This window comes from Stegostoma tigrinum, chromosome 39 (genome assembly GCF_030684315.1).
Source record: "Stegostoma tigrinum isolate sSteTig4 chromosome 39, sSteTig4.hap1, whole genome shotgun sequence".
NCBI classification, from domain to species: domain Eukaryota; kingdom Metazoa; phylum Chordata; class Chondrichthyes; order Orectolobiformes; family Stegostomatidae; genus Stegostoma; species Stegostoma tigrinum.
The window spans coordinates 12853613-12879460 of record NC_081392.1 but is presented as its reverse complement, the minus strand read 5'-3'; the positions used below and the strand labels follow the sequence as shown (position 1 = coordinate 12879460).

Genomic DNA, 25848 nt, shown 5'->3' with positions numbered 1-25848 from the left:
ACCATGGTTTATTCTTTTATGAAAGGTTTGGAAACTTTCAATTGCAGAAGGCAGAGAAGACCAGACCCAATCCCCAGCTCTAGCCCCACTCTAAATCCCAATCCCAATCCAAGGTCCAGCTTCATTTCCAGCTCCTGACTCATTCTCACCTCCATTTCCATTCCCACTTCCAGTACCCTTCCCAGTCACAGTCCCATTCCCGATACCGTTCCCAGTCCTAATCCCAATCCCAATCCCAGTTCTAGTCTCATTCTCAGCCCCATTCTCATTTGCATTTGCAGTTCCAATCTCAGCCCCAGCTCCAGCCCCATTCCCAGTACCAATCCCAATCCCAGCTCCAGCCTCATTCCCAGTCCCAGCTCCAGCCCCATTCCTATTTGTATTCCCAATCCCAATCCCACCTCCAGCCTCATTCCCAGTCCCAGCTCCAGCCCCATTCCTATTTGTATTCCCAATCCCAATCCCACCTCCAGCCTCATTCCCAGTCCCAGCTCCAGCCCCATTCCTATTTGTAGTCCCAGTACCAATCCCAATCCCACCTCCTGCCTCATTCCCAGTCCCAGCTCCAGCCCCATTCCTATTTGTATTCCCAATCCCAATCCCACCTCCAGCCTCATTCCCAGTCCCAGCTCCAGCCCCATTCCTATTTGTATTCCCAGTACTAATCCCAATCCCACCTCCAGCCTCATTCCCAGTCCCAGCTCCAGCCCCATTCCTATTTGTATTCCCAATCCCAATCCCACCTCCAGCCTCATTCCCAGTCCCAGCTCCAGCCCCATTCCTATTTGTAGTCCCAGTACCAATCCCAATCCCACCTCCTGCCTTATTCCCAGTCCCAGCTCCAGCCCCATTCCCAGTACCAATCCCAATCCCAGCTCCAGCCTCATTGCCGGCCCCACTCCCAGTCTCCTTCCCAGCCCGAATCCCTGCACCGAGCTTCCCTAGCCGCAGGGGGGCGCTGGCGGTTTCGAAACGCGTTTCTGCCTCCGGGCCTCCGTCTGGGGAGGAGCGCATGCGCAGCGGTGCCGCTTCTGGGAGTTCATCGATGGATTTCGAGGGAGCGAGCGGGGGGCCCGGTTTCGTGGGAATCCGCTTCTGTCAGGAATGGTGAGGGGGGGGGGTGTTTCCGTCAGGAATGGTGAGGGGGGGGGGGGGGTGTTTCCGTCAGGAATGGTGAGGGGGGGGGGGGGTGTTTCCGTCAGGAATGGTGAGGGGGGGGGGGGGTGTTTCCGTCAGGAATGGTGAGGGGGGGGGGGGGTGTTTCCGTCAGGAATGGTGAGGGGGGGGGGGGTGTTTCCGTCAGGAACGGTGAGGGGGGGGGGGGGGGGGTGTTTCCGTCAGGAACGGTGAGGGGGGGGGGGGGGGGGGGTGTTTCCGTCAGGAACGGTGAGGGGGGGGGTGTTTCCGTCAGGAACGGTGAGGGGGGGGGGGGGGGGTGTTTCCGTCAGGAACGGTGAGGGGGGGGGGGGGGGGGGTGTTTCCGTCAGGAACGGTGAGGGGGGGGGGTGGTGTTTCCGTCAGGAACGGTGAGGGGGGGGGGGGGGGTGTTTCCGTCAGGAACGGTGAGGGGGGGGGGGGGGTGTTTCCGTCAGGAACGGTGAGGGGGGGGGGGGTGTTTCCGTCAGGAACGGTGAGGGGGGGGGGTGTTTCCGTCAGGAACGGTGAGGGGGGGGGGGGGGGGGTGTTTCCGTCAGGAACGGTGAGGGGGGGGGGGGGGGGGTGTTTCCGTCAGGAACGGTGAGGGGGGGGGTGTTTCCGTCAGGAACGGTGAGGGGGGGGGGGGGGGGGTGTTTCCGTCAGGAACGGTGAGGGGGGGGGGGTGTTTCCGTCAGGAACGGTGAGGGGGGGGGGGGGGGGGTGTTTCCGTCAGGAACGGTGAGGGGGGGGGGGGGGGGGTGTTTCCGTCAGGAACGGTGAGGGGGGGGGGCAAATAAGCCACACTTCAGTTGGTACCCCCTCCCCCCTGCCCCCTCCCTTAACACTTTTACCCTCCCCCCCCCCTTACACAGAACGGGAGAGTTTCTAGAGGTGTAGGACCCTGGTGGTAGTTGGGACCCTGGTGGGGGTGAGGGGGGGTGGGTGTGGTTGTTGGTGTTGGGACCCTGGTGGGGGTGAGGGGGGGTGTGGTTGTTGGTGTTGGGGCCCTGGTGGGGGTGGGTGGGGGTGTTGTTGTTGGTGTTGGGACCCTGGTGGGGGTGGGTGGGGGTGTTGGTGTTGGGACCCTGGTGGGGGTGAGGGGGGGGGTGTGGTTGTTGGTGTTGGGGCCCTGGTGGGGGTGGGTGGGGGTGTTGGTGTTGGGACCCTGGTGGGGGTGGGTGGGGGTGGGGTTGTTGGTGTTGGGACCCTGGTGGGGGTGGGTGGGGGTGTGGTTGTTGGGACCCTGGTGGGGGTGGGTGGGGGTGGGGTTGTTGGTGTTGGGACCTTGGTGGGGGTGGGTGGGGTTATGGTGGTTGGTGTTGGGACCCTGGTGGGGGTGGGTGGGGGTGGGGGTGTTGGTGTTGGGACCCTGGTGGGGGTGGGTGGGGGTGTGGTTGTTGGTGTTGGGACCTTGGTGGGGGTGGGTGGGGGTGTTGGTGTTGGGACCCTGGTGGGGGTGAGGGGGGGGGGGTGTGGTTGTTGGTGTTGGGACCCTGGTGGGGGTGGGTGGGGGTGGGGTTGTTGGTGTTGGGACCCTGGTGGGGGTGGGTGGGGTTGTGGTGGTTGGTGTTGGGACCCTGGTGGGGGTGGGTGGGGGTGTTGGTGTTGGGACCCTGGTGGGGGTGGGTGGGGGTGGGGTTGTTGGTGTTGGGACCCTGGTGGGGGTGGGTGGGGGTGTGGTTGTTGGTGTTGGGACCCTGGTGGGGGTGGGTGGGGGTGTTGGTGTTGGGACCCTGGTGGGGGTGGGTGGGGGTGTGATGGTTGGTGTTGGGACCCTGGTGGGGGTGGGTGTGGTTGTTGGTGTTGGGACCCTGGTGGGGGTGAGGGGGGGGGTGTGGTTGTTGGTGTTGGGACCCTGGTGGGGGTGAGGGGGGGGGTGTGGTTGTTGGTGTTGGGACCCTGGTGGGGGTGAGGGGGGGGGTGTGGTTGTTGGTGTTGGGACCCTGGTGGGGGTGAGGGGGGGGGTGTGGTTGTTGGTGTTGGGACCCTGGTGGGGGTGAGGGGGGGGGTGTGGTTGTTGGTGTTGGGACCCTGGTGGGGGTGGGTGGGGGTGGGTGTGATGGTTGGTGTTGGGACCCTGGTGGGGGTGGGTGGGGGTGTGGTTGTTGGTGTTGGGACCCTGGTGGGGGTGGGTGGGGGTGTGGTTGTTGGTGTTGGGACCCTGGTGGGGGTGAGGGGGGGTGGGTGTGATGGTTGGTGTTGGGACCCTGGTGGGGGTGGGTGGGGGTGTGATGGTTGGTGTTGGGACCCTGGTGGGGGTGGGTGGGGGTGTGATGGTTGGTGTTGGGACCCTGGTGGGGGTGGGTGGGGGTGTGATGGTTGGTGTTGGGACCCTGGTGGGGGTGGGTGGGGGTGTGGTTGTTGGTGTTGGGACCCTGGTGGGGGTGAGGGGGGGTGGGTGTGATGGTTGGTGTTGGGACCCTGGTGGGGGTGAGGGGGGGTGGGTGTGATGGTTGGTGTTGGGACCCTGGTGGGGGTGAGGGGGGGTGGGTGTGATGGTTGGTGTTGGGACCCTGGTGGGGGTGGGTGGGGGTGTGATGGTTGGTGTTGGGACCCTGGTGGGGGTGAGGGGGGGTGGGTGTGATGGTTGGTGTTGGGACCCTGGTGGGGGTGGGTGGGGGTGTGATGGTTGGTGTTGGGACCCTGGTGGGGGTGGGTGGGGGTGTGGTGGTTGGTGTTGGGACCCAGGTGGGGGTGAGGGGGGGTGGGTGTGATGGTTGGTGTTGGGACCCTGGTGGGGGTGAGGGGGGGGGGTGTGGTTGTTGGTGTTGGGACCCTGGTGGGGGTGGGTGGGGGTGGGGTTGTTGGTGTTGGGACCCTGGTGGGGGTGGGTGGGGTTGTGGTGGTTGGTGTTGGGACCCTGGTGGGGGTGGGTGGGGGTGTTGGTGTTGGGACCCTGGTGGGGGTGGGGTTGTTGGTGTTGGGACCCTGGTGGGGGTGGGTGGGGGTGTGGTTGTTGGTGTTGGGACCCTGGTGGGGGTGGGTGGGGGTGTTGGTGTTGGGACCCTGGTGGGGGTGGGTGGGGGTGTGATGGTTGGTGTTGGGACCCTGGTGGGGGTGGGTGTGGTTGTTGGTGTTGGGACCCTGGTGGGGGTGAGGGGGGGGGTGTGGTTGTTGGTGTTGGGACCCTGGTGGGGGTGGGTGTGGTTGTTGGTGTTGGGACCCTGGTGGGGGTGAGGGGGGGGGTGTGGTTGTTGGTGTTGGGACCCTGGTGGGGGTGGGTGGGGGTGGGTGTGATGGTTGGTGTTGGGACCCTGGTGGGGGTGGGTGGGGGTGTGGTTGTTGGTGTTGGGACCCTGGTGGGGGTGGGTGGGGGTGTGGTTGTTGGTGTTGGGACCCTGGTGGGGGTGAGGGGGGGTGGGTGTGATGGTTGGTGTTGGGACCCTGGTGGGGGTGGGTGGGGGTGTGATGGTTGGTGTTGGGACCCTGGTGGGGGTGGGTGGGGGTGTGATGGTTGGTGTTGGGACCCTGGTGGGGGTGGGTGGGGGTGTGATGGTTGGTGTTGGGACCCTGGTGGGGGTGGGTGGGGGTGTGGTTGTTGGTGTTGGGACCCTGGTGGGGGTGAGGGGGGGTGGGTGTGATGGTTGGTGTTGGGACCCTGGTGGGGGTGAGGGGGGGTGGGTGTGATGGTTGGTGTTGGGACCCTGGTGGGGGTGAGGGGGGGTGGGTGTGATGGTTGGTGTTGGGACCCTGGTGGGGGTGGGTGGGGGTGTGATGGTTGGTGTTGGGACCCTGGTGGGGGTGGGTGGGGGTGTGGTGGTTGGTGTTGGGACCCAGGTGGGGGTGAGGGGGGGTGGGTGTGATGGTTGGTGTTGGGACCCTGATGGGGGTGATGATGATGGAGTGGTGAGATCATGGGAGGATTACAGAGATTGTGACTGTTATCAGGCTGGGTGCTGCAGGGCTGGAGGGGATTGCAGAGGTACAGAGGGGTAAGGGCCATTCAGTGATTTGAAACGAATGTCAGAATTTAAAATTGAGGCACTGCTCAACTGAACATCAGTGTGGGTCAGTGAGCACATCGGTAATAGGTGAATGTTACAGCAGGTGATTAGGGAGATTAATCAAATACTTCTTAATACGAGGGGTTTTGAATACAAAAGAGGGGAGAATTTGTCGCATTTATATGTGGCATGTAATGTGATGGTATCTTGAATACTGTGCTCAGTATTGGATATGTTTTTTAAGGAAATTGTAAATGTGTTGGTAGCAGTTGAGAGATGGTTTTTCAAACCAAAAGCTGGAACAAGAGGATTGTTTTGAAGAAATACTGAATAGATTAGGTGTGTATCCACCAATTTAAAATAGAATGAGGCAACCTAATTGAAACATACAAGATCCTGAGGGGTGTTGACAGTGTCGTGGAGATGATGCTTCCTGTTATGAGAAAAATCAGACAAGAGCCATTGTTTAAAAATAAGAGGATGTCCAGTTTTAAAACAGATCAGTCTAAATGTTTTCTCGAGTTTTGACTACTCAAAAAGATGGAAACAGACAACTTGAATATTTTTAAGGGAGTGATGCTCCTTAAGCAATAGGACAAAAGATTACCATGTGGAAACACAGAATTGTGGTTACAGTCAGAACCGCCATGATCTGTTGGAATGGCAGAGCAAGTTTGAGGGGGCTGAATTTGCCTCTTCCATGTTCGCATGACTACGAGTAGGACAGAGCCAGCAAAAAAGTGCATTGTATCCAAAAGTGAAACACATACTGTAGATCTGAAATATGAGCAGAAAATAATGGCAGCACCTATAAGGTCTGGCCGTTGGCTGTGGAGATTGTTTTCAGGTATTGGGATCTTTTCATCTGCCATTTTCTAAACATAATTTTTGTTATTTTGTGTTAGTAATAACATGCTGTATCCAAAGGAAGATAAAGAAAACCGGATCCTGCTTTATGCGGTGAGTTCATACGTTCTTAAAGTGATTGACTTATTTATTCAGAAATGTCAGTTTTGCACTTGTGGGGCAAAAGTACTAATACAATATAGATAGGTGGTAGAACAGACCCAAAATGGTAATGGCTGGAGTAAATAACATGGGTATGGGTATGGAGATGCTAATGGGACAAATAAAGGACAAAAGATGGGTTTGATGGAGGTGGTATTTGGAGGCTGTGTGGTTCTGGTATGGACTGGTTATGCAGTGGAAGAATTATCAACAGCTTTGAACCAAAAAATGTGGACAGAGGTGATGTGAAATACCTGCATTCAGTGGGGTCCAAAAGTGATGAGGTGCTGTTGCAGGAGCTTGGTTACTCTGCCCGCTGACGCTGTCCAGGACGTTTTATTGAGTGATGTGCTCTGTTTTGCGTGCCTTCCTTGGTGTGTAGAATACAGAAGGGACCCTTTGCATTTGGTCCCACCCTAGAGAAAAGTGCCCCTGTAGGTCATTGTATTTACATTAACTTTTTGATGTGAAGGAGGAAAATGTGGTCACTCTCTCATTGGTGCATCCAGGGATGTTTCTGCTGCTGCAGAGGAGGAATTGGAAAGAGGATGTGATATGACAAAATAACCATGTCATGTAAACAAAGTACCCAATATGAAGTCATGCTGTTGTGTGCTTCCTTGATGTGAAGACAGTGATTCAGACCAGAGACATAGTTACCTCTCAGTCTGTCCATCTTTGATATTTACACCCAAACAGCTGTTTGTGAAAGCAAAGTTAAGATGGTCAAGCATTTTTAGAAGAAAAGATCCATTTGTATCTCCTTTTTCATTCATTCACATATTCCCTTGTGTTCCCTGAACTGTAGCAGGCTATGGGGTGATTGTGACTGCATCGTTAGAGATGATTCAAGGATTTGTTGGGATCAGTACTGAGAAATCATCACCACCTCTAGTGTAGGAAGTCCACAAGAGGAAGAGAACTTTAAGATGAAAGCCAGGCAGTCCAAGTGCCATATCAAGAAATACTTATGGTATCTCCAGACAGTTGCTGATGGGGAAGCAGTTGTATAGAAAACTGAGGAAATGGATGAATAGAAACATGCGGATAGAGAAGATCTTAGAAAATGATCAGAAGGCTGGCTAAGTAGTGAAGGAACAAATGGCTGGAACCAAGATGGGATAAGTAACTTAACATGCTTCCCACAGTACTAAGAGTGGAAGTTAAATTGGAGAATGATTGCAGTGATAGGAATGATGAAGGATCATCAGGAAAGATTGTAGATTTTAGAACTGCAGAGGTAGTATAAATAGACCACAATGCCTTTGAATGTTCAAAGAAGGGAGAGGCATGGTTGAGGACAATGATGAAAATTCTTACTTTGAGAGGCTGTGTAGGCTGGTGCTTTTTTTCTCCAGATTGTTGGAGGGGTATGGACAGGGTGTATAGACAGAATCTTTTCACTGGGGTGGGGCATGGATGGGCAGTGTTGTCGAAAACTACAGGGTATAGGTTTTAAGGTGAGAGGGGAAAGATTTAAAAGGGATCTGAGGGGGAACCTTCTTCACACAGAGGGTGGTGCATTTGTGGAACGAGCTGCCAGAGGAAGTGGTGGAGGCTGGTACAGTTACATTTAAAAGGCATCCAGATGGGTACGTGAATAGGAAGGGTTTAGAGGAATATGGGCCGAATACTGGCAAATGGGACTAGATCAGTTTAGAAACCGTGGTTGGTATGGATGAGTTGGATTGAAGGGTCTGTTTCTGTGCGGTATAACTATGTATGGCTCTGACTTCTTTACATAAGCGGGTGTGGAAACCTGGAACACCGTCCCCTAAAAAATGCTGGCTAGTTTTGTCAGTCATCAAAAGAATGGGAAGTAGGAGTTTAAAATTCTAATCAATTCATAACAAACACAGAAACTGCGAAGCTCTGCCTTGTGTCCTTTTCAGTATGTTCACTCACCAGCCCTTCAGTTCCCCTAGCTTTCAGAGTGTTGCTCCTTCCTCAGGTATAGTTCTGAGGAAGGAGCAGCGCTCTGAAAGCTAATGTTTTCAATTAAACCTGTTGAACTATAACCTGGTGTCATGTGATTTTTGACCTTGTCCAACCCAGTCCAACATTAGCACCCTTACATCAAAACATACGAAGAACAGTGGGCCATTCAGCCCCTCACACCCTTTCTGCCAGAATTGGACGTTGTTGGCTCTACTGTTGACAACATTGACTTCTGTTGCGTAGACCTTAATCTCATTGCTCTTGCTCTCTCTGTCTTCCCCCTTCTCCCTCTCCTCCTCCCCCTTCCCTCTTCTCATTCCTTCTCGCTTCCCTCCGCCTGCTTCTCTCCACCATTTCTCCACATTTCCCCCTGTTTGTGTGCCCCATTCTCTCCACTTTTGCCACATCCTCAGCCCCTCCTCCCCTGCTCTTCTCTCTTAGTCCTCCAACTCCTTCCTCCCCATCTCTTTCCCTGTCTTGTTTTTTTCTTTCTCCATTTCGGATACTCCTTAAAGCTTGTTCCATTGAACAACCTTTTGACCATATTTTCTCTTGTACCTCAGTGACAAATCTTAAGTTAACTATCCTGTGAAGTACTCCGGAACAGTTTATAGTGTTAAAGGTGCTATATAAATTCATGGTACAGCTGTGGGAATAAGTGACCTGTTGCCAGGTTGGTTTCTCAAGTAGTCGCGGCTGCTTTTAATTTCTGACAGGTCTTGCTGTTTGTATTCAGGACTGCAGACCGACTGTGGCAGAGCTGAAGCTTACAAAGTGTAATTGTGATGCTGTGAACGGGTGTTTTTTTACAGTGAGGCTGTTAGAGAATTAGAAGAAAGGAACTCAAGTCTGTTCATGGGTTAATGCAAAAGCAGCAGAGCTTGTCATTTGAATTGAGAACTCTCTGAATACCAGAGAAATGTGTTTGTAAGCAAAAAATGAAAAACGCTGAAGGATTTTGTAGCTGATGTTGGATGGAGATGATCTGATTAAATCCCTTGACTGCTGAACATACAAAGTGCAATCTGCAGTGTTGCACAACTCCAAGGTTACTACTGTTGGTGAAATGCTAGACTGTATGACAAGCACAAAAAAAGCACGTAAACCTTCAAGTTGCAAAGGATTTCTAAAAATTGATTCATGGGATGAGGCCATCGCTGGCTAGGCCAACATTTATTGCCCATCTGTAATTGCCCAGAGGGCAGTTAAGAGCTAAAATTTGCAGGCAATTTTTTTTTTTCTTTATTCATTCAAGGGATGAGGGCGTCGCTGGCCAGGCAGCATTTATTGCCCATCCCTAATTGCCCAGAGGGCAGTTAAGAGCCAACCACATTGCTGTGGGTCTGCAGTCACATGTAGGCCCAGACCAGGTGAGGATGGCAGTTTCCTTCCCTAAAGGTCTTTAGTGAACCAGGTGGGTTTTTCCAACAATCAGCAATGGATTCAGGCTCATCATTAGATATTTCAGATATTTCATTGAATTCAAATTCCACCATCTGCCCATGGTAGGATTTGACCCAGGTCCCCAGGACACACTCTGGGTTGTAGTGATATTACCACTAGGCCATTGCCCCGCATTGTGACTAGATTGTGGCTGATCTATCATGAGATCTGGTGGATCCAGTTTCTGGTGTCTCAAGTTTGATTCAGCGATGATTGCCACTCCACCCATGGTACAGGATGAAACCCCTAGGAATAGGAAACTGAAAGTATGTTACTCTAGCTCTTGTTGCTAATCCTACAGACACCTTGTGCATTTTCTCCCACATACAGTAAAACTGTAACTGCTTCCATTTCTCCTTCATCTATACACTTGTTCTCCTCTAATCAGGACCTGTATTAAAAACGGAAATTGCTTGAAATATTTTGGAGATCTGGCAGCATCTGTGGGGAGACACTGAACTAATATTTCAGGACAAGTGCCGAGAATACTGGAAAATTTCTGCTGTGGCAGCATGTCTGGAGAGAATCAGAGTTAACATTTCAAGTCCATATGAAAAACTACAGCTTTTTTCAGGATCTGTGTGACTAGATCTGTAACTTAAATGCTGTTATGTTTAAATTTCAGTGTCGAAACTGTGACTACCAACAAGAAGCTGATAACAGCTGTATCTATGTCAACAAAATCACACATGAAGTGGAGTAAGTAACCTGGGTCTGCTGCATGCAGCTTTAAGCAGTACCTTGTAACTGAGACTGAGAGTAAATTGTAAGTTTACCACAGAGAAGCTAGCTAAGTTCAGAACTTGCATGACTAGTGGAGACACCAGAGAAACTGGAATTATTCGGGGTGTAGTCCATCCTGTTTCATGTGGCTCCCTTGAACATTGTGGTTTAATGCTGTCTGTGGCCCTGAGCCATGCAGACCGAATTTTGCTGAGGAACCTTATTGCACTCGGGTCGTACCTAGGGTCTTGACCTCGTGCTGTGGGTTAGAGAACATTAATCTCTAGTTGATCTGATTGCTGCCCCACGGTCTCAGCTGGAAGGTGTGCAAGCATGAGTAGAAACAGGGGTATGTGATACACATTTTCGAGGCCACCACACTATTCAATAAAATTTTAGCTGATTTTGATCTTTGTGCGACTTGTGTCTACTGACCAGTATTTAAATGTTTACTGGCCTCAGTCTTGAGCTTACTTATGGATTGAGCATCCTCAGTTCCTTGGAGAAGAGAATTCCAAAGATTCACAACTTATGTGAAGAAATCTTTCCCCTTCCAAGTCACAAATGGCCAGCTCTTAGGTCCAAACTTCCAGCTGGGACACCCCCCCCCCGACACCCTTTCCCAGGAATCAATCATGTATCTACATTGTATTGCACCTTAAGGGACGTACATCCTTCCTTGGATATGGAGACCAAAAGTAGACAGTACTCGAGGTGTGGTTGTTAAATTTTGTGTGTACCAGGTCAGGATAGAACAGGTACCACTGTCATCACCTTGATGCATCAACGTCTTATATACGCAGACCTGCTACTTTTGGTGACGCACTGGAGGATCGCTAAGATGCGGCTACCTGGAAACCTCACTTTAAGAGATGCTGTTCCTGAAAAACCATTTAATGATCATACAAGGATACTCCATTTAATATTTTATACCGAAAAATATATTAATCATCCAGGCAAAAGTTATACACTTTTAGCAAGTCGAAACAGTCTATTTGGCTGGTGATTTTGCAAAGACCCATTTAGTAAAATAGTGTAACTCTGGTTCTTTTTCAGAAAGGTCCTCTGTGAGCTATAAGATATAGATCTGGGTTTTGATGTCTGCAGTGAAGCAGTGGCACTTGCAAGTTTAGAAGAAAGTTCCCCAAGCAGATCCGGCAATCTCTATGGTGTGGTTTCTCCCAATCCCACCAGCTGTTTAAATCTGGCACCAAGTCAAGGCCAACTCTAGACATCTAGCAGCAGTGCCGAGAGTAGACAATCACATCGAAGCATTCCCACAGACATTGAAGGAGTTTCAAAGCCTTTGAGTTCCTTCACTTAAAATATAAACAGTTCAGACAGTAAAATAAATGATTGGATTAAGATTAAAGATTAATAATGAAGATATTTTCCAAGTCAAGTAGTTTGAAATCCACAAACTTAGCTTTTCAGGGCCGTTGGGGTGTTTAGTAATAATTATAAACTTAGTATGCCTTCAAAAAAAACCCAGTTACACTTCATTCGACACTTAGAGTTTTTATAAAGAGAATGAGTGCATTGGCTGAACTTCTGTCTTCAGTTCAGCATTTTCCAGTTGATTGCAGTCTAAGGGAGCTTCAAAGGTGCAGGTTTGGAAGGAACGTTGAATTACTGACAGCAGTTTCCAAATTTCCTGTTTTCTGCTCATGTACAGACTCCAGAAGTTGCAGTCAGTGTAAGTGGAGTAACAAACAGCAAACGTTATGACATTCATTACCATTGGACCAGTAGTCTTCAAGTTGAATTTCTTTTTGTCGAATATCTGGTCCTGATCTTGTACAGTTGAACTTTATACCAGTACTTAATTGCACATTTTTCTCCAGAGTAACTACATTGTTTTCAAAATGGTACTTTTGTTCTTCTTTCACAGTGAATTGACTCAAATCATAGCTGATGTGGCACAGGATCCCACACTGCCCAGAACAGAAGACCATCCCTGCCCAAAGCAAGTAGCACTGCAGCCTTGTGTTATTTCACAAAGATGTGGAGGTGCCGGTGTTGGACTGGAGGAGGACAAAGTCAGAAGTCACATAACACCAGGTTATAGTCCAACAGGTTTATTTAAAACCACAGCCATGATCATAATGAATGGTGGTGCTGGCTCGAAGGGCCGAATGGCCTACTCCTGCACCTATTGTCTATTGTCACAGGCTTTCAAAGCACTGCTGCTTTGTCAGGTGAAGTAAAGGGAGGCACCTCCCTCTGCTTGACCTGACGAAGGAGCGAGGCTCCAAAAGCTGGTGATTTTAAATAAACCAGTTGGACAGTAACCTCATGTCATGTGACTTCTACGTTTATTTTGCAAACGTCATTGCTCTCTCATACCCTAAATCTTTTGTAAATCCAGTCTTGAGGTATCAAGGAGAAAGAGGGTGTGTGTGTGTAACTATTGGCCACACTATGCTCTGTAATGTACGTTCATTCTCATTTGTTGATCATTGGGAACCTTTATCAACCGTGTTGAAGTTCATGGATTTGATCATACTTTCTGTTGCAATCTGGAGTAGGGATTCCTTTTTGGTGTGGTAATAGAGAACAAAGCCTACCTTATGAAAATGTCAGGTGTTTGGCCTCTGATAACACAACAATCATAGAGTCATACAGCACAAAAATAGACCCAAACCAAATTAATCCCACCTGCCTGCTCCTGGCCCATAATCCTCCAAACCTTTCCAATTTGTGAACTTATGTAAGTGTTTTTTAAACTTTGTAATCGTGCCCATATCCTCCGCTTCCTCAACAAGTTCATTCCAACCAACCTCTGAGTAAAAACTTTGCCCCCTGTGTCTTTTAAAAATTTCTGTCCCCTCACATTAAAAACATGCCCCCTGGTCTTGAAATCCCCAATCCTGGGGAAAAGACACCTACCGTTAACCCTGTCTGTATCTCTAACTTTGTGAATCATCTAGACCTTTCTCCAGTTTAACTTGACTAAGATCTAACTGTTCTGTCAGAGCCTGTTGAAAGATAATAATATCTAATCCCCAGTCACAACACTGCACCCTAGCTGTCTGCTGCCTAGACTTGTGATATCTGATGCTGCAACACCTCACTGCCCTCTTCCATGTAGAGTCGGTCTTTAAATCTCATAATCATCTCAATAACAATGATTGCTTAAAGCACTTTATCTACCTACTCCTGATCTCCACCCTCTTTCCATGGGCAAATGTTAGCGCCCTCAATAAGGAGTTATTCTCTCTCATCGTACTTATGGGCGCTTTATTTCTTTTTCCCGAGAAATGTAAGTTCCAACCAGAGCAACTTGGGTGTTATCCTGAGTCCTGGAGCAGAGGCATCCCCAGAAACAGGCGTGTCAGCCTGTGGCCTGGACATGCAGCAATAGCTGATGCATTGCAGGGAGAAAAAGCCCGAGGCTTCTAGAGAGCTAGAGCTGGGGTCGAGACTGATAACGTAAGGCCACTAAACCATGGAGGGTTTGGGATACTTGTGAAGCAGAACACTGGCTTCCATTGCCATTTAAAACAACTGAAACACACGTACCCCTCGTTCATGGTGGGGGAGGACATTTGATTTTCATAAATAAGTCATGTTGATGGAAAGCAAGGGAGGGGTGGGCTCTTGTGAACCTGGAGGACAAAGGACTTTAGGAGTAATTTTGAGATGGAGAAGTAATGTCAGAATCTAATACAGCACAGAAGGAGGCCATTTGGCTCCTTGTACCTGTGCCAGCACTTTCTTGGAGCTGTCCAGTCGACCTCCGTGTCCCCTTCCCTAACCCCAGATTTTTCCCCATAGCTGTTTCTCCCCCTTAAATTACCTAGTTAATTCCTAACAGTTCCTCTTGACTGTGCTTCCAGTTCGTGCAGTACACTCCTGATCCTAGCTTGCCTACAATTGTTTTGCTGATTACTCTGGCTTCTGTTTACTGACACTTCTGTAAACAGTTACTCTCTTGCCTATCAGAACCCTTTGAACACCTCTATCAAATCTTCTCATAGCTCCTCAGACTGTAATGAGAATACCTTCCTGCTTCTCCATTCCATACAACCGAGGTCCTTCAACTGGCACCATCTAGTAAATCACCCTGCCTCCCCTCCCAAGACCACAACACCTTACAATGTTTTGTGAGCATTGGAAGCAGTAGTCCAGCTGAGGGCTAATGTGAATTTTGAAATATTTGCATTAGTTTGTGCTTTGTTTCTGTTAAATCCAAGGATCCCCAAATTTTTCTTTTAATGGACTTATGAATATCTCCAGCCACTATCAAAGTCTTGCAGACATAAGTCTCTATTCCTGCACTCACTTTGAAATTAAATTATTCAGTTTATGTTGCTTTGCCTCATTGTTCCCAGAAAATTGTATGCCTTCAAACTATTCTGTATCTAGAATGATGAAGGGTCTAGACAAATCAGAAATAGAAAAACTGCTTTCTGTCATTAGTGGATTGAGAACAAGAGACCATAGATTTAAACTACTTAACAAAACAAGCAAATGTGACATGGTAAAGTTTGTTCAAGCAACGAGTGGATACGGCCTCAAGTGCACTGTCTGAGTTCACTTGAAACACTGAAAAGGGAATTAAGACTGTTATGTGAACATGAACAATGTGCATTTACAGATCACGAGGAAGTGTGGGAAAGGAATGAAGTGAGTTGCGCGTGCAAACGTATGAGCTGAATGGTCTCCCCCTGCGCTGCAGCAGTTCTGAAATTTTTGATGATTTGTCAACTGTATCTTGGCTTGTTTCACCCAGCTATCCAGTTTCTCCTGAAACCTGTTACAGCTGTTTTAAAATTTCGTTGCAGATGCGGACACAAGGAAGCTGTGTTTTTCCAGTCACACAGTGCAAGAGCTGAGGTACAAACGTGGACCTTATTAGAGATATGCGTGTAGTTTTCTGAAGCATGTATTCAAACTACTTGAAGCCATTGAGTATCGCCAGCGATATGGAGAGATGAGTTCTCGGTTAGAGGGCACAAAGCAAACATTAGTTGTTTTTCACTTTTTGTTCTTTGGTAAAGAAAACTGAACTTTAATTTATCCTCTTTTTAAGAAGTAAGGGAAGGGTGTTTGAACTTTGAAAGAAGGTGTTGGCATGCAATGCTGCTTTGTTTACTGACCGTACTTTTTGTTCACTAAGTGATTTCTCTAAGCACTCCTGCCAAGCCTAGTATTGAGCTGCCTACAAGCCCAAGCAGCCATTGTGACCGCTACTTAAACCTTCTCCACCTAGCCCAAAATGTGCACGTAGCTGTCTGCTTTGTAACGCCTTTGCGACAGTTTGAGAGTCTGAATGTGTAACCAGGGAGAATAGGATAATGAACAGGCATGAATTACTCAGGGTGTGTGTGGGTTTTCTTTTGTTTTCTAAGTCACGGCTATGAATAGGTAGCCTGGGTGATGAAAAGCTTTAAGTTTGACCCTTGGTTAGAGTGCTATGGGAATCTGACAGTGTGGTATATTGGTTACATACTATGTGGAAAACCATAATTATTTGAAAGTGAGATCTTTGAGGATAACAAGGGTCTTGCTTTGTAAGAAACTAATATGTGGATACGTAGCAGATTTCACGTTAAGTGCAATATGTGTACGTAAGATTTGTGTGTAAAAAGTATTTTTCAGTTTTAAAGTATAAAATCCAGGAAACTCCTCTCAAAACTATACACCGTTCAACTGCTGTGTTTACGTGCCTGTTAATGTCTAGGTCAAGACTGTGACCTTGTTTTATGTACAACGTTAGCAACATTGGTGGTTTTAAAAGGGCCAGAAACATGTTAGAATGAAGGGAAACCTGAATGCCAGTTTGCCTCCGCTTCTGCACATGAACCAAATGGTGTTTGTGACTCATTGTCACTGACAAAAGATTGAGTTTGAAGCATGCATCTAATTGTAGCTGCCTTTCCTCCCCACTGCAGGATGCAATGAGGCTGTACTATGTGTGCACAGCACCACACTGTGGCCATCGTTGGACTGAGTGAGGACACTGCTGCCCTGTGAGATTTTGCTGTGTCGTTGTCAGACTGTACCACCTGTGACCTTTCTGAACAGTCAGATAGTCAATTCATGGACAATGTAAAATTGAGACAGATAACTCAACTGTGTGGTAATAATGTTTATTTTTTTAAAGACATAGTGTACTGGTTGCTCATTTTGTAAATACAATAATAAATCTTTTTAAAAAGTTGGAATAATGTTCTGTGAATCTGCATTTACTGAAGTGGTATCTATCCGTCCTATTTCATGGATTCAAGAAAAACCACTTGGTGTCTGAAGTGACTGTACATCAAAGTTTATCTGCTGTAATCTTGCTGTCCCATACACGCTGACCTTTTTCTTTGTCTTCATCTAGTTATGTTAAGTGACACAGTAAACTACTGTGAGTTTCTTTATGGTACGGCTCTTGTATAAATGTCTCTCTCACTGGAGCTTAATCTAATCTTAAAAAAAAAAGGACACATGCTTTACCACTTCCTTCACCCTGTCCTGTGGATGCCATGTCTCCAACTGTCTGGAGGCTTAAACTCCGCAAAACCTTTCCGAAATTTACTTTCTACTTGGTTCTTCATCTTTTGAGGAGCTCCTTAAAGCTTACCTTCTAAAGAGACTTTTGTTCACTTCCTGCTATCTTGTGCTTTAGTCATTTAGAACATTACAGCACAGTACAGGCCCTTCGGCCCTCGATGTTGTGCCGACCTGTCATACTGATCTCAAGCCCATCTAACCTACACTATTCCATGTATGTCCATATGCTTATCCAATGACGACTTAAATGTACCTAAAGTTGGTGAATCTACTACTGTTGCAGGCAAAGCGTTCCATTCCCTTACTATGCTCTGAGTAAAGAAACCACCTCTGACATCTGTCCTATATCTTTCACCCCTCAATTTAAAGCTATGCCCCCTCGTGCTCACTGTCACCATCCTAGGAAAAAGGCTCTCCCTATCCACCCTATCTAACCCTCAGATTATTTTATATGTTCCAATTAAGTCACCTCTCAACTTTCTTCTCTCTAACGAAAACAGCCTCAAGTCCCTCAGCCTTTCCTCGTAAGACCTTCCCTCCATACCAGGCAACATCCTAGTAAATCTCCTCTGCACCCTTTCCAAAGCTTCCACATCCTTCTTATAATGCGGTGACCAGAACTGTACACAATACTCCAAGTGCGGCCACACCAGAGTTTTGTACAGCTTCACCATAACCTCTTGGTTCCGGAACTCTATCCCTCTATTAATAAAAGCTAAAACACTGTATGCCTTCTTAACAGCCCTGTCAACCAGGGTGGCAAGTTTCAAGGATCTGTGTACATGGACACTGCGATCTCCCTGCTCATCTACACTACCAAGAATCTTACCATTAGCCCAGTACTTTGCCTTCCGGTTACTCCTACCAAAGTGCATCACCTCACACTTGTCTGCATTAAACTCCATTTGCCACCTCTCAGCCCAGCTCTGCAGCTTATCTATGTCTCTCTGCAACCTACAGCATCCTCTGTCACTATCCACAACTCCACCGACCTTAGTGTCATCTGCAAATTTACTAACCCATCCTTCTATGCCCTCATCCAGGTCATTTTTATAAATGACAAACAGCAGTGGACCCAACACCGACCCTTGTGGTACACCACTAGTAACTGGTCTCCAGGATGAACATTTCCCATCAACTACCACCCTCTGTCTTCTTTCAGCAAGCCAATTTCCCATCCAAACTGCTATATCTCCCACAATTCCATTCCTCCGCATTTTGTACAATAGCCTATTGTGGGGAACCTTATCGAACGCCTTACTGAAATCCATATACACCACATCAACCGGTTTACTCTCATCTACCTGTTTGGTCACCTTCTCAAAGAACTAGTAGAAAGTTCCTGGACTCAGAATGTCTCCTACTCTGCTTTCTCTCTACATGCTGCTAGACTTGCTGAGTTTCCCAAGCTGTTTCTGTTTTTGTTTAAGATCTTCAGATTCTGCAGTAATTTATTTTGGTCTTTAGTTTGAAGACCATTTGTATTTGATAAAGCCTCTAGTCAAGGGCCTTGGGCCATTATACTCCTCTGTGACCCTATATAAATGAAAGCTGTTGCCATGTCCTTGCCTGTACTTTATACCACAGCTGTCTATTTCTGCTGTATTAACGTGGACTGAATGTAAATTTCAATGTCACTCTGCAGCCTGACTGACATGTTGCTGTTCTTTTCTGATGAGCAAGGTTACCAAGTTTTGACCACCAATGGCGGCATAAGATTTCTTTGTTGATCCATATGGATGGGATGAGAGACAGGTGAATGTGTTCTGTTTTGGATAGGCTGTGAATATTAGATGGCGAGAGAACAGGATGTAAATGCTTGCGGGAGATTTGAGAGCAGCACGATGGCTCAATGGTTAGCACTGCTGCCTAAATGTACCAGGGACCTGGGTTCAATTCCAACCTTGTGAGGGTGGCGTGGAACTCTAACCTGGAGCTTCTAAACTAGAAGCAGGCACGCTACCCACTGTGCCGCAAGACATCCTTTTCTCCTGTGCCTGTTCCTGAACTCATTTGGAAATACGATTTTGTTTTATCACCGTCAATCTGGCATAAAACTCCGCTCTTTGGGCAGTTCTGATCATGTTAACGTTTCCTTCTCTTCTTTTGTAGTTCCTCCACTTGTCCCAATTTAAGATTATTTATCTCCTCTTAATATAAAGTCTGTTTGATAACAACTACTGTTCTTTCCGCCCCCAGTCACCTTTCTTTAAAGTTTATTCATTTTTGTGGAATGTGGGTGTTGCTGGCTGGCCAGCATTTGCTGCCCATCCCTGGGTACCTTGTGTGCAAACAAACCGCTTGTTTATTGACCCACTGAGTTGGCTAATGAGCCAGGGTGTTGACTATTGTACTGTGAATTAAAACTGAAAATTGGCAAATGGTCAGCAAGTTAGTGGCAGCTGTATCTGTGGAGAGATCCATAGATAGCATTTAAAATTAGATAAGTCACAGACCTGAAATTTTAACTCTGTTTCTCTGCCTGCAGATGCTCCTACACCTGGATATTCTAGCATTTTCTGTTGTGTTTGAGATCTCTGTCATCTGCAGTATTCAATTAATGTTTTTTGGGTTCAGGATCTTTTTAAATAGTAAAAGGTCCAGAGTGACTTAACAAGGTGTGGGGGTGGATGAACACAGCAGGCCAGGCAGCATCAGTGAAGCTGATGTTTGGAATCTGGATCCTTCATCAGAAAAAAAACTTGTTTTTTTCAGAAAGTCTTTTTGGGCTGTAGCAGAGCTTGTGAAGACCAGAGCACCTTTTCCCTATTCGAGCAGGCTAATTCCTCTTGCAAAATCAAGTTAATGGATGGTAATTACCTGACGATAATAGTCAGGTCATTTGCAGTCTTGTACAGCAGTGATTGATGGTGGATTACCTAATTTGTTGGATACAGTGACCTCAGTGCATACAGCTATAAGTCAATTGCAGACTGTGAAAAATCATGGGTGGGAACTTTGTGGCTCTGGCTCACCCCTTCAAGTACTGTCTACAATTCTGGGCACCTTAGAAAGGAGAAGTATAGAACATTTGCTCAAACTTATTGCTAAAGAAAATCATAGAGGCAAGTACAGTTACATCATTTGAAAGAAATTTGGACAAATACTTGGATAGGAAAGGTTTAGAGAGCTGTGGGCCAAATGTAGGTAACTGGGACTAGATCAGTCTAGTAAATGCGATTGGTGTGGATGAGTTGGGTGGATGGTCTGTTTTCTGTGCTGCATGACTCTATGAACAGCTATTTTATATTGACTATTTTGTTCTGACTTGCACACAAATCAACTTACAAATGTACCCAAGATAGGAATTCATTTGTAACCTGGGGACTGTCTGTGCTTCAGCACGGCAGTTAGAGAATATTTGCAGAGCGAATTCCTGGGGTAGAGAGGTTGGACCTAAGCTCACCGGCATGTAGAATTTTCAGATGTCATGTTTATTGAAATATAAAATCCTGAGGTGGATTGCCATAGTAGATGTTGCTCCTCACTGAATCTAGAACTGGGGTCGTAGTTTCAAAATCAGAGCTGCTCTTTCATAATCAGGAATTTCAGAGGGTCGTTAGTTAGAATTCTCTCCCGTAGTGAGCAATGGAGGCTGAATATATTATTGAACATATTTAAGGCTGAGTTAGATTTTTAATTGACGAAGGAGACATGATCTATGAGAGATGGGCAGGAAAACAGAGTTAAGTGCCATGATTTTATTGGCTGAACAGGTTCTGGGGAGAAAATGGCCTACCCATGCTCTTAATCCTTATGTTCTTGTCAAGATGACACAACTTAAGTGCAGTCCATAAATTTGAACCATGGGATATAGAACATAGCACTTTGCAGCACAGGAGCAGGCCCTTCAGCCCCTGATGACTCTGCCTGAATATGATGCCATTCCAAACTAATCCCATCTGCCCGCACATGGTCTGTACCCTATGTTCCCTGCCTGTTCATGTGTCTGTCTAAATAGGTCTTAAATTTTGCTACCACCTCCCCTGGCAGCACTTTCTATGCACCTATCAAACTCTGTCTATAAAAACTACTTCCCTTGCACATTTTCCTTCAATCCTTCCCTCCTTCAACCTATGCTACCTAGAATTAGACATTTCCACCCTGCCCATTGCCCCTTGTAATTTTATATCCTTCCATCAGACCAACCCTCAGTTTCCAATACGCTGGTGAGAACAGTCCAAGTTTGTCCAACCTCTCCTAGCTAAAATAGAAATCGCTGGGAAAGTTCAGCGGGTCTGTCAGCATTTGTAGACAGAAATGAGAGTTTACATTTCGGGTCAAGTGACCCTACCTCTTCCTAGCTAATCTTTCCAACTTGTGTGATTTAGGACCACAATGGACACGTCCAAATCACAAGTTTATTCCAGGGAAGCAGCTAATCTCGTTTCTTTCCTCTGGGTTCAAGTGTCCGTGGAAAGGCCAAATTTTTTTGCGCACCCTTCGATGTCATTGAACTGGGTGTCGTGCCCAGCCATTTTGGAGGGTATTTAGGATGCAGCACTTCATAGTGGACCTGGAATCACAACTGGTCAGACCACACAAGGACTGTAGATTTCCTTCTCTAAAGAAAATTAATGAATCAGGTGAATTTTTTTAACAATAAGTTTTATTGTCCGTATGACTGAGTCCCGTTTTTATTTACAGATTTATTTGGCACCAGCTGCTATCCTGGGTCTTTGAAATGTTAGACAACAAAGTGTGGAGCTGGATGAACACAGCAGGCCAAGCAGCATCCCAGGAGCACAAAAGCTCACGCTTTGTGCCCAGACCCTTCATCATCCCTTTTCTGATGAAGGATCTGGGCCCGAAGCGTCAGCTTTTGTGCTCCTGAGATGCTGCTTGGCCTGCTGTGTTCATCCAGCTCCACACTTTGTTATCTCGGATTCTCCAGCATCTGCAGTTCCCATTACCTCTGAAATGTTAGTTCAGTGATGTTACTATTTGCTAAGTATGAAAGATAACCTTTTCTAAAGGACAGCATTGATTGTCCAGATGAGCTTTTACAGCAATCGATGATTGAGGCTACCTTTAAATTCCAGGCCACCAGCTGTGATGAGATTTTGAATCCGTGCTCTGGGCCTTTGCATTGTTAGTCAAGTGTTATTACCACTGTCATCACCTTGTTAGTTAGACTGTGCTCTGGCCACCACCACTATCCCCCATCTGCCCTGCCACTATGTAAGCCCATGACCCAACACAGTGACTTACTGAAACCTGAAAGAGCTGTGAATGATGGAAATCAGAAGCAAAAATAAATTGCTGGAAAAACTCAGCAGGTCTGGTAGCATCTGTAGACAGAAGTCTCCATTGGTGATGTACTAGTGGTGGTTAATAGATGAAAAATACCGCAAGTGATTGAGGGGAGGGGATAAAAACAAATGTGTGTAAGAGCACTTCTGGATATAAAACTTAAAAAAAGTAGGAAAAAATAACTCTGAGTTAGCCTTTCTTCAAAAAACGTGCACATGATTGATTCCAAAAACAGTTTGAAACAGCAGTGGAGTTCATGTCTGGTATCCTAGTCAATATTTATCCCTGTCAACATAACTAAAAGCAGATGATCTTGTCAGCACATTGCTCAGGGCAAAATGCCACAAACAGCAATATGGCCTCCATGGTGCCTGTGTTACAACAGACAATTCATTTTAAAAGTATTTCTTGGGGAAGCATTCTTTGACTGTGCTACCGGTGGCTGCTTCCTTCTTGTCTAGTTTCTAGACAAAATGTGGAAAGAGTAGCATGTCTAATCTGTTCTGAAGTGATGAGTTTTGCTTGCGCAGATACTTGCGTAGTAAAGGGCTGGTAGGGTGATGGTCCCTGATGTGCAGGAAGTACGTGTCCCCGTGATTAGATGTAAAACCACAGTCCTCACATACGAAAATCTTGGATCGCCGTTCCCGGTAAGCATAGTTCTGGTGTATGCTGTGAATCTTCTTCAGGTGGGATTCCAAGGAGCATCGTTGTGTGAATGCCTTCTCACACAGGTCACACTTGTAGGGCCGAATGCCTGCTTCAAACAAAGGCGAGTTTGTTAAGACCCCTCCTGCCGTGAGGAAGTATCACACACAACAAAAAATTGCATCTATATAGCAACGAGATTCGTAGTTCCTTGAAAGTAGAGTCGTAGGTGGATGGGTGATGAAGAAGGCGTTTGGTATGCTTGCTTTCATTGTTCAGTGAATTCAGTTAGGAGGTGGGATGTTGTGTCGCAGCTGTACAGGACATTGGCAAGGCCACTTTTGGAAAACTTTATTCAACTCTGGTCTCCCTGCTATAGGAAGGATGTTGTGAAACTTGAAGCAGAAAAGATTTACAAGGATGTGGCTGGGTTTGGAGGGTTTGAGCTACAGGGAGAGGCTGGGGCTATTTTCCCTGCAGCGTCGGAGGCTGAAGGGTAACCTTACATAAGTTTATAAAATCATGAGGGGCATGGATTGTGTGAACAGTCAAGGTCTTTTCCCCAGGGTAGGGGAGTCCAAAACTAGAGGGCCGTAGGTTTGAAGTGAGAGGGGATAGATTCAAAAGGAACTTAAGGTGCAACTTTTTCACGCAGACGGTGTCGTGTGTATGGAATGAGCTGCCAGAGGAAGTGGTGGAGGCTGGTACAGTTACAACATTTAAAAGGCATCTGGATGGGGACGTAAATAGAAAGGGTTTAGAGGGATATGGGCCAAATGGGAATTGACGTTTGGTCGGCATGGACAAGCTGGACCGAAGGGTCTGTTTCTGTGACATCTCTCTGGCTCTAAAACCTGATAATGACTCAAAGGCATCTTAAAGCCAATGAAATAGTTTTGAACTGTAATCACCATTTGTTTGAACATCAGAAGGTACCTACACTAGTTTGAGTCCCACTGGTTCCTGCAGATAACTGGAAGGAATGACTTGCTCACCTACATTAGGTTTCATTTGAGTGATAAATGTTGGCTCAAATATTGCGAAAATGACTTTGCCATTGTTCCACATTTTTGACATCCCCTGGGAGGACAGGTGGAGCTTCGGGTTGGCTCTCACCCAAAAAGCAACGCCTCTGACAGTGCAGCACTCCCTCGGTGCTGTCCCGATCTTGTGCCCTCGAGTAGCCCTTGGCTGCTCAGAGGTTCACGTGCGAAGGCTCAGCAGACACTCCTGACGGGACACTAAGGGTGCACCTCTCTGCTGCTGGTGCCATCTTTTGGGATCAGACTTTACTCTGCCAGGCCTGATGTAGCCAACCGCCCCAGTGCCGTACCTGTGTGTGTTCGCATGTGTCTCTTCAGATCGAACGTGTCGTTGAAGCCTTTTCCACAGAACCTGCAGATGTGCTTCTTCACGGCGCTGTGGCATTTCAAATGGCGGGTCAGCATGCGATGTAGTGGGAAGACCTTGCTGCAGGAGTAGCAGAGGAAATGGCCCTGGGTGTATGCTGATTTCACCTTTCAAAAGCAAAGGTTAATGATTCAAAATGAAAGAGAATAATGTACAGCACAGAGCCAGGCCATTCAGCCTGACTAATCCGTGTTACTGTTGAGCCTCTTACCACCAGCATTTCCGCCCATTTTTGCTTCGAGCATGCGGCCAGTTTTATTTTGTGTGCAACCCCTTAAGCAAAGTGCATGCAACGGCTTTTATAGGGCTCAACGTATGTTTGGTTTCTACAGGAGCGTTTCTTCATTCTTTTGCAGAATCCCAACAGTGTGGAAGCTGATCATTCAGCCCATTGAGCCCACACTGACCCTGCATTTCCCATGGCTAACCCACCTAGTCTGTGCATCCCTGAACACTATGGGCAACGTAGCATGGCCAACCCACCCTAACCTGCGCATCTTTTGGTCTGTGGGAGGAAACTGGAGCATCCGGAGGAAGCCCACACAGACAGTCACCTAAGGGTGGAATCGAACCCAGGTTCCTGGTGGTGTGAGTGAGCAGTGCTAAGCACTGAGCCACCGTGCCATGTGAAGAGTTAATGCTTCGAGTCCAGTGACCCTTTGTCAGTTCTGCCCAACCTGCTGAGTTTCTCCAGATATTTCTGTTTTTGCTTCAAATCCCCAGCAAGCGTGGGTTTTTTTTGTTTTATTTTAGGATATTAATTTCCATTATTGTCAACTCACGCACAAGTGGAAACAGCTTCTATCTTGTCAAACATTTATATCAACTTAAGCAGACAATAATGCGACCAGGATTGGTCCAAATAGCCCTTCACACAACTGTATAAACCAACTGGTGCTGAAAGGTTTAACTGAAATCGGGAATCGTTTTGGCACAAATTACCTGGTCCTAGACTCTAAACAAACAAAAATGAACTGAAGATGCTGGAAACCAGAAACAAAACAAATTGCTAGAAAAACTCAACAGGTCTAGGCCATTCTGAAGAAGTGTCACAGGATCTGAAACATTAACTCTGCTTTCTCTCCACAGATGCTGTCAGACTTAACGAGTTAGTGCAGCAATTTCTGTTTTTGTTAACTGGTTTTAGTTTGGTTCCAGTTTAATGATAAGTTCTTTTTAGCCAACAGTGCTGACTACTTACTCTGCAGCATGGCCTGATGATTACAAGGGATTCTCTTGTAGCTCCGATGTAATGCAACCAACTATTAAGAACCATGTAATATACCTTTTCTGTTCACCGAGACTGAGCCTCATTTCTACTGAAGACTTTGTATGGGTGTCCTTTCCACTTGGAATCATTAAAATTGCCCACAGTATCTCGCATGGTTCTGGTAGCCACAATGACAACAGATACCATGTTGGCAGAGCTAGTCGTCAAATATCCCCTACTGACAGCAGTCTGGGTTTTGTCTTATATATCAGAAACCTGGGTCCTGCCATTCAGTAAGATACTGCCTGACTTTCTACAGCAAGCCCTTGAGAGATAGCAAGAACTGCAGATGCGGGAGTCAGTAAGGTCCTGACCCGAAGCGTCAACTCTCCCGCTCCTCTGATGCTGCCTGATCTGCTGTGTTCCTCTAGCTCCAAATTGTGTTATCTCTACAGCCCTTGCTTTGCTTACTAATTGAAAAAACCTGTTGACCCTGACTTGAATATACTCAACAACTGAGATTCCACAGCCTTTTGAGGTAGAGAATTCCAAAAACACTATCCTGTTGAGCGAAGTCGTTTATAGAGTCATACAGCATGGAAACAGACCTTTGGGTCTAACCAGTCCATG

At 47.1% G+C, this 25848-nt stretch overlaps 2 protein-coding genes across 2 annotated transcripts; one reads left to right on the top strand and one right to left on the bottom strand.

Annotated features, from left to right (window-relative positions):
- The first annotated feature begins 976 nt into the window (after positions 1–976).
- On the top strand, positions 977–16366 carry polr2i (RNA polymerase II subunit I). Its single transcript, XM_059640890.1, has 6 exons — positions 977–1107; positions 5987–6041; positions 10096–10169; positions 12085–12159; positions 14981–15032; positions 16091–16366. Exons 1-6 carry the CDS (start codon positions 1013–1015, stop codon positions 16151–16153), a joined length of 414 nt encoding a protein of 137 aa, XP_059496873.1. The 5' UTR covers positions 977–1012; the 3' UTR covers positions 16154–16366.
- Positions 16367–22393: 6027 nt separating this feature from the next.
- Positions 22394–24082, bottom strand: LOC125447690 (putative transcription factor Ovo-like 1). The gene is made up of 2 exons (XM_048522306.2): positions 23932–24082; positions 22394–22707 (listed from the first exon to the last, which is right to left on the bottom strand). The coding sequence occupies exons 1-2, from the start codon at positions 24044–24046 to the stop codon at positions 22415–22417; spliced, it is 408 nt and encodes a 135-aa protein (XP_048378263.2). The 5' UTR covers positions 24047–24082; the 3' UTR covers positions 22394–22414.
- Between the last annotated feature and the right edge of the window lie 1766 nt (positions 24083–25848).